This window comes from Amphiura filiformis, unplaced genomic scaffold, assembly GCF_039555335.1.
Source record: "Amphiura filiformis unplaced genomic scaffold, Afil_fr2py scaffold_257, whole genome shotgun sequence".
In the NCBI taxonomy this organism is placed as follows: Eukaryota; Metazoa; Echinodermata; class Ophiuroidea; order Amphilepidida; family Amphiuridae; genus Amphiura; species Amphiura filiformis.
Window position 1 is genome coordinate 1,364 of NW_027305721.1, and position 9,053 is coordinate 10,416.

The 9,053-nt window shown below is 35.4% G+C and overlaps 1 protein-coding gene across 1 annotated transcript; it reads left to right on the forward strand.

The window, feature by feature from the left end:
• Window positions 1–291: 291 nt before the first annotated feature.
• On the forward strand, window positions 292–6,786 carry LOC140145414 (uncharacterized). The gene is made up of 3 exons (XM_072167136.1): window positions 292–614; window positions 1,891–1,998; window positions 6,619–6,786. Exons 1-3 carry the CDS (start codon window positions 305–307, stop codon window positions 6,756–6,758), a joined length of 558 nt encoding a protein of 185 aa, XP_072023237.1. The 5' UTR covers window positions 292–304; the 3' UTR covers window positions 6,759–6,786.
• Window positions 6,787–9,053: the final 2,267 nt, after the last annotated feature.

A 9,053-nucleotide genomic window follows, 5' to 3' on the forward strand; every position in this document is an offset into this window, starting at 1 on the left:
TATAATTGTCAGAGTCCATATCAGATAATGTTTGAAAATGTGCATGTGAAGACAATGACGATGATGTAAACCAGATGGCACGGGTATGTGATGAAGAGTTGTGAATATTTTGAGATGATGACAAACTAAGCTCACTTGACATAGAAGAGAGGTTACCAGCACTTCACTTCATAATATTATGTGTTATAATGTTGTACATATTATTGTTTCCTATATAGATGATGACATTATAAAAGAACTGGAAAAGTTGTTGCAAAGGTTACCCTCTAAAGAGCCCAGGAAAGGTAAATCATGGGGAGATAGAATGATCGCCCAAGATGAAGATTGGGAAGCAGCGAGGGAAACCATTTTCCATTCCCTTCTAAAGAAAGAAGTGATTCCTCCATCCAACAAGATGTGCACACAGTGCGGGGAAAATAAGTGCACAGTGCGATGCACAGAATGCCTGCAAACACATCAATGTTTCCAATGTGATGCAGCAAACCATAAGGTGAAAATGCCATTTCATATCAGAGAAGATTGGATTCAGGGCTTTTATGCCCCTATACCGAGTGGATTGTCGGTCAAGTACGAAGACGAAGGAGAAGATGAAGGCATGGTGTATATCCCTTTCAGTGAGTACTGTTTTTAATGTAATAGCCATGTTCTAAAGAAATCAGACCAGAAAATGTGACATTTAACATTTAAAGCAATTTTATACATGCATGCATGCTGCTTTGCACATCAAAACGCATGAGGTGCAATATAGAGGATATTATTCTAGAACATAAAAACCAAAGACTTGAAATCAGTCTGTTTTCTAAATATGTCTTCCATTCTCCTAGTTCATAACCAACCATTAAAATGTATCAAATTTGTGATATTACTTTTTTTCTTCTCCTTCTTTGAATTACATAGTCCAAACTTCATGGAACTTACAGCCATACTCTATGATTCCTGTTAAATTTTAATTTATTTTGTTTAAAATCTTTATCAAACATGATGAAATAATATCAGTAACAACTATTAGGAAGGGTTTCTGACCATTTGGAGCCCAAATAAAGAAGTAACACAAAAGAAACCCGACTAGCTATCTCGATTCTTTAACCAAAGAGGTGTTGCTAGGGCTAGTGGTTTAGTGTGAAGCTCTGTGGTGGATTTGGTGCTGTAATTATGTTATTAATTTAAAATCGATTTGGTGTACTAATACAACAAACTCCATTTCTAAAGTTGGGGCATGTATAAACATTACAAAATTAAATAGCCACAAATTCAGATCTGAAAATTTCAAATCCAATTTAATACTACAAGATTGGACACTTGGGAGGGGCAACCTGTATAACTCAATGGGCTAAGAATAAGCATTGAGAAACCACACTGGCTGCAGATATATTTGGGGACATGCGCATTTCGGTTACATTCTATAGAGCCAGTAAAACATAGCATTTTTGAGGCAAACTTAAGCTGTGGCTGAACTTAATATCCATCCGCTTTTTGTATTTCTTTTAGAAGTAATTAAAGGTTGTGACATACACTGCAAGTGTTGAGTGGGCACTTTTGGACAAGCTTAGATCATTAAACACATGTCTGTAGCATAAGAAATTGTGAAATTTTTAGATGTCCACAAGCATCATTTCTTTTAGAAAAGAACTCTACGACTACCCGCTCTAACTGCAATGCTGAGTTACTCACTGTTTGTTCACTTAAATATGGAATATCCATGGTCTTGTGCCATGTAGAATGTGGCACCAGACCATGGGTACTTTTTTTTTTGTTTTTCATGCAAATTTTACTTTTGAATACTTAATTCTATTGATCCTCCAACTTACTTTTCTTTCTTTCTCTTTTTTTCTTTCTTTTTTCTTTATTATTTGTTTATATTTTTATTTTATGTACATTTATATCCATTAGGACAATATTTACCATTGCTGCTACCAGATAAATGCAGACTCTGCAATTCAGAAGAACAGTTGACCCGTGTTCAAACAGATTCATGTTACATAGTTGTAACTTTTAAAGGTTAGTTTCATTATTTAGTTAAGAGAAATCTCTATGATATGAGCTTATTATGATTTGTACTATTTTATTAGTTACTGGTTTGTACAATAGTTCTTTCCATGTCAATCAATCATTAATCAATCAATCAGTCAATTAATTAAATAATCATTTATTTATATGCAAGTTATCTTAAGGTATATTGCATAGTGCAGATTTTGAGTTCAGAAATAGATGATGAGAATCGACTCACTATACAACCATGTATATAATGGTGTCATTATGAAGTAAAATTTGGGGTATTTGAGTCCTTGGGGAAACAAACACCAATTAATTGTAAAATTTCATGATAAAAATGAGGCTACGCCATTCATTTGACCCAATCACTGCGTTGGGCATGGACATATGGCATGGTGAGGCTTTTTAAATGAATCTAGTGTAAATGTACCACACACAAGATGAGAAATAGCTCAGAATCTTTCTCCAAGCAAAAGATAAATATCGCTTTTTTATCTGCTTATTTTTCTTCTTTTTGCTCATGAGCAACAGATGACAGTGAGTTCCAGTTCTATGAAATCTGTTTATATGTTTGAGATAAACAATCCTCAAGTTGTAACAGTGCTCAGTGTACTGCTCTATCAGGTTTGGTTAACAAGAAACAGATGTGTATGCCATCTTTGAATATAGAAAGCACAGCCTGTCAAAGATGTTACCTATACCCCAATGATGCATAGGTTAATATCATTAACCCTAATTCCCTCACTGCTTTTTGGTGAGGGGAAAGGAAGTAAAGGAAGCAAGAAACAAATCAGAATAAGAGACAACTTTTTTTTTCTCGGCGCGGTTTAACCACCGACCTCTCAGAGACGGGCCTACCTTGCCATGGGGGTGTAGCTTTGCCGTGGGATACCTGCCGGTACCTGCTTTGTAAAGTGTGGTTTTTTGATGTTGAGTACTGTTATAGGCTTAACTTTGCTCTCAAGATGTGATGCACAAAACAAGTTAATGGTCTAAAGTTAGACCTGGTATCATTTTTTTTTGTGCATATGGACCTCGGTATAATAATAATGATAATAAAGTTTAACACTGTGCAACAAGTTAAACTCATTTACCATTGCTGAGAAATGGACGATTCCATTTTATTGTTTACCTGGTCAGAGGTTGTTGTCATGCTGATAATTTGTGTGTTGTTTGGCCCGGGAACCAATGGGATTTGTGGCCTTCACAGTACTAGGTTTGGGGCATGATTATTTGCTGGTTTATTCACTATTGGTTTAGAATCAGACACGACAACAATAAAAATATTTTCCCACCCACAGCATGTGAGGGAAATATAAAATAAAGAAATAAAGTTGAATCTTGTGTTACAGTAATAAGATAATGACCTGTTCTAACAACAGATGCATTTATCTATTTAGATAGAGTCATCTACAACATGGTAGTGTGTTTATAGCTGTTTAAAACAGTTGAATGAATACCTAACTGAAAAAAATCTTTTGTATAAATTCCAATCTGGGTTCCGGGGGAGTTATTCCACTGATACATGTTTAATATATCTTCAAGACTACATAAGAGATCAAATGGGCGAAGGAAAATACACCGGCATGATCATGCTAGACACTCAAAAAGCGTTTGACAGTGTCAACCATGAGATCCTTTGTAAAAAGTTAAAAGCACTTGGGGTTAAATCCACTGCCTGGTTTGATTCTTATTTGTCTCAGAGATCCCAAGTTGTTAATGTAAACGGTGTTCAGTCATCCCCCAGGAAGCTCACCTGTGGGGTTCCTCAGGGTAGTATTTTGGGCCCTCTCCTTTTTTATGCTATGTTAACGACATGCCCATGGCTGTTGATTGTATTATGCTTCAATATGCTGATGACAGTGCCCTAATGGTTTCTGACACTTGCCCTGGAAAGATTGCCCAACTCCTTAGTAAAAACTTGGAAAAATGTAATCAATGGCTCATTGACAACAAGCTGTCACTTCACATGGGCAAGACAGAATTAATCCTTTTCGACTAAACGCAAAAATCAAGCGCTATGAAGATTATTCAATCACCAGTTGTGGGCAAACTGTTACCGCCACCAAATCAGTGCAATATTTAGGCCTTCAAATTGACAATGTTTTGTCTGGAGAGCAGATGGCTTCTGACATCATAAAAAAAGTCAACTCCAGACTTAAATTCCTGTATAGGCAGGCTAATTTTTTTGATCAAAAAATCAAAAAAACACTCTGTTCCGCTTTAATTTTGTGTCAATCAAGGAGATAACTGATAGGGTCAACTTTAAGAAGGCTGTTAAAGAGTATCTTTTGCAAAATATTACTTTGTAGATGTGAAATTCTGAAAGGCAATTCCCCTATGTACCTGGGGGAGGGGGTGGGTGTTGGTGTGCTTTTTGGGTGTTCTTGTTGTACGGGTTGGTGGGGGTGGGGTCTGGCATTGAACCCCAGTAAATCATGGTGGACTTGCCTTTTCATACACATCTGCATTATGTGTGCATCCATGTTGGGACGGTGCGCTTGTTGGCTGCTGCATGTGTCTCATTTCACGTATGGCAATGGATGCCGGACTTGTTTCCGGGTTGGGGGTCGCTTTGGGCTGTCCCGAGTCACATAGTTGGGGAATGTCCTTTGTATTCCTAAATTGTGTGACTGGGGATGGTTTGGTGTGGCCTCCGCTTTGGGGGTGGGTCTGGTGTTCATTCCTGGCTGTTTTGTGAAGTGGAACACATGTGGCGGCCGGTGGGTGCATCGTTTTGATATGGATGAACACATATTTGGCTTTATGATTTAAAATTTGTGCAATAAAATTTTTTTGATTTTTGATGTTATCTTATTAATTTTTTGATATTTTGATGTTAATGAGTTCAATGTTTAAAAGCTTTAAAGGACCCTTTGGAAATAAGCCCTTTTAGGGCTTAAAGGGTTATCCTATGCATATCTGCAATTGTATTGTATATTGTAATTTTAAATGTAATTTTATTGTCTTTTATATTCTATGTTTTTATAATGTGACTCTGTAAATGATATGCATAAATAAACTCAAATCAAATCAAATCTAAAGCATTCAACTGTCTTCAAAGTTTAAAAATCAAGAGTTATGGTCCCTGTAGATAAGGTGGGCGGAATGCAGTTGTCGCTGATCATCAACAGTACATGTGACTTGCAATTAATTTCCATTTCCATGTATCTTCAAAGATACATTTACACTGTCATCATGTTTTCAATATGTTGCTAAATAATTTTTATATATTTTGTTCTGTATTACCCTTTTTTAGGGTAGCAGTTCAAGAAGGAAAATCAAGATCCGCAAAAATGTTACATGCTTATTTAATATGTCCAGGAATTGAGAATCATAATGTTACATACATGCACAGGTGTCATCAACGACCGTGTTAATATAGTATGTTTCCTATAAAATAGTAATAATAATAATAATTATAATAATAATAATAATAATAATAATAATAATAATAACAAACAATGATATTGATAACAAATCTATGACAAACATGATATTTTCAGGCACACATAGGGCCTACTGCATTTACAACTTGTCCAATTGAAGTCATGGAAAGATAATTCTACTTTAACAATTGGGCTTAAATCTTTTGCTATACAGAATGCTAAACAAAATTATGAATTATTTGGGGAAGAAATTATGTTTTAATCAACTTAGGAATACCATCTAATCATCTATACCAGTTGGGAAATAGTTTTGTTCTATTAGATGTCATAGCAGATATGTACATTTTGTGTGTAAAACAAAACTTGGGCTCTTAACTGGGCATTATGAGATTTCACACAAATTGTGCACTTAATTTTAGTTTTAGCATGTACTCAGTACTAATAGGCTGTATAGTTATGGGGAGGGTCAAATGGGTGGGGGCAAGTATTGTTTTGGTTGTAGCCCCTTTAAATAAAACTCTCTAAAATGGCTGAGGAAAACAATTAAATATACATGTATATGTGCTCATAATATATGTCTAGACCATTTTAGGTTTGCAAATTGGGATCCTAAATATTTGGCATGTGCAATTGGGGAATTTTTTTTGCAGGCCTGGAGGGGGAGACAAACAATTTTTGGGTGGGCCAAGAGGGGGGAAGCAATTTTTGATACGCTGCTTGTAAATTTTACCACCTGGCTCATAATTATTGCAAAGCCCCTAATTAGCATCTGCAATAGCTTTAATTAGTGTATTTTATGAAAAATGTTATCTACTATTCTTGGATTCAGACATTCCCACAAATTTCAATTGGAGATAAAGCTAAACCCAATGCTTCACAATGTGTCTCTTATTTCCAATTTTATATTTTAAAAATTACTGCTTGGTAGGCTTTCTGAGAATTCAATCTATCAAAATTAAGCTATATTTTCATGAGAAATCTCTCAGAGCCACTGTGTATTTTTACTCCGGTTTCTTGCAGCATTTTAAAATGACTAATGGATCATGCACAAAATTGAGAAGCTATGCCTGTGTATTTTTGCAGTTATCATGGGTCTTGCAAGTGTATAATTGGTTGTTATTTTATTATTATAATTATTATTATTATTATTAATTATTAATTATTATTAAATTATTATTATTATTATTATTATTATTATTATTATTATTATTATTATTATTTCTTTTTATGTAAATAGGGCGATATGAATTGCATGGACAAAGCTGCTCTGCCCCACATGTGGGCCAGATGACAATCATGAGCTGGAAGATCTGCTTTGGAGTGGCCTATGGCCTGGATCTATTAAAGACACCAAGTATGTGTTTCAAATGGACCTAATACGATGGTTTGACACTCTCTGCAAATATATGCCTGAACCTCTCTTAGTGCTTTTGCCCAAGCCTTACAAGCTTTTGGACCATGGGTAAGATCATACAAATTTGAAACATAAAGTAAAACAAGATACTGTATTACATCTGTTTGAATGTTTCAGATGTTTTTTTTTATGTTTTCCTGTTTCTATGTGTATGTGCAGGACTGCAGGTGAGACGAATGCCATTTTGTGTAATGTGTTTCATTTTTACACTTGGTCATGATTTTTACTAGTTGTGTGTACTACATAGTCTTGATCTATTTTTTCCCTTTCTGTCTTTTCTGTTATCCACTGTAATCATCATGTGGGCAATGCCATTATTGTATTTTTCCTTGTTTAGGCCTCACGGGTATTTTCAAAATGTCACTTGTTAACATTCTGATATATCTGTGGAATTGACTCTCAAGGGGACACTATCACTATGCCAGAATCATTGATCGTGGCACACTGTGCACTCTCATAAATGCATTATATTAGGGCCTTGTGTCCTGAACTCACCACCCTTAGCGTTACGTCACAATATTGTGAATTTTTACACCAATCGAGTTTCTAATTAGATTATCTCCACAATTATTAATCCTAAACTAGCAAAAGTATACATTTTTGGAAAGCTGAAGGCATAAGCAATTCAAATATATACATTTCAACTCATTATACAGGATGATCTTTAAGTTATACAGGGTGGAATAAAAAAAGATTCGGATAAAAAATGGGTTACTTAATGCATTGCTTATTACCAACTTGCAGTAATAAACTGGAAGTAAACAACATTCATATGGTTAGAGGATAGGGGGAGTTCACTGACTTTGTAAAAAAACAAAATCACAGCTGTTTGGTAATCTCGGAATACAGGGTGTCCCAAAGTATGTTGGAATTTTTTTACAATTCAACATATTTTGAACTGAAACATTTTGCCCCTAACCCATACATAAAAAAAGGAAGACCATATTTAGATTACTCATCAAATTTTGCTTCAGAAAATCTATACTTTGACTATAGTAGGGGGGTAGATAAATTTCCACAAATCCTGTAACTCTTTAAGTGTTCTAGCGATACGCTTCTGATACTCCTCCACATAATGGATTACTTAGAAGTTTAATTACTTAGTATATTCTATATATCTACGCCAAGTCACCGGTACTAGCTTTGAAGTTCAGCGTGTGCTGCATTGGCTTTAGCGTGGTTTCTTACGTGTACATATGCGGCACCTTAATCAAGTGGTAAAAGTTTGTACATCATACATGTACACGCACTAAGTAACGCTAAGCTAATTCAGAACAAGCTGAATTTCAAAGCTAGTGCCAGTGACTGGAGGTAGATATATCGAGTATAGTTTGTCTTCTGCTTAAGGGTATCCATCTGCTATTGAACTTTTTCAATACAATATAGCCGCAGTTACTTAGAACTTTCTTCCTCTTTCTTGACTTAACATGAAGTATTTTTCTGCTCCTTACAGGACTTGCCCATAAACCGGACTGTATTAGCAAAGGTGCTGCGCGAGTACAGGTACTCCATGAGGCGCCGACCAGGCAAGGCAATTTGATGCCATGAAATGTCCCCCATGCGCCAAGTATCAACACTGCACATGTTGATGGGAATTTTAAGCTATACAGATACAAGAAAGTGCCAAGGTAATTTGACAGCACTCTCACTTATTTCTCTCTAGTTTTGCTCCTTGCATGTATTAAAGCTGTGCCAAGTGAAATATGCACTGATGTCATTGACAGAACTGGAAGGAATGGGGTATACTGGTTTTGGTGAAACATCTTGTTTTTGCATGCATGATATACCTGCTTATGTATCCAGGTACCTTGCAACATGTAAATTGTAGTTTGTACTCTGAAACTCAACTCTTGATTTCACATTATTGCATTAAACTACACAGGAGCTCATGAGGTAAACAATTATGGGGACAGAGTTCATTAAATTACAACACTGGGAATGAAGACCCTGTGGGTCATTGGTCAACTTAATTTATCAAATAACAAGTGAAGACCATCTTAGCAAAATGAGAGCAATTTAAATTTTTGACTCATGTAGAGTCAAAATTTTGACCTTTTGATGTTTTTTTTTCCTATAACTTCAAACAGTACGTCACAGATATATATGTACCTTGCTGAATTATTATGAATTGGGTATTTTTAACACAATATAAGCACTTTCCATTTGTGTGTATTGTTTGTTTGGTTGTTGATTCCTGGTCTATTAAAAAAATAGATCACATGTTATAAGAAGCTACATGCCCAAATTCATCCCTTTGT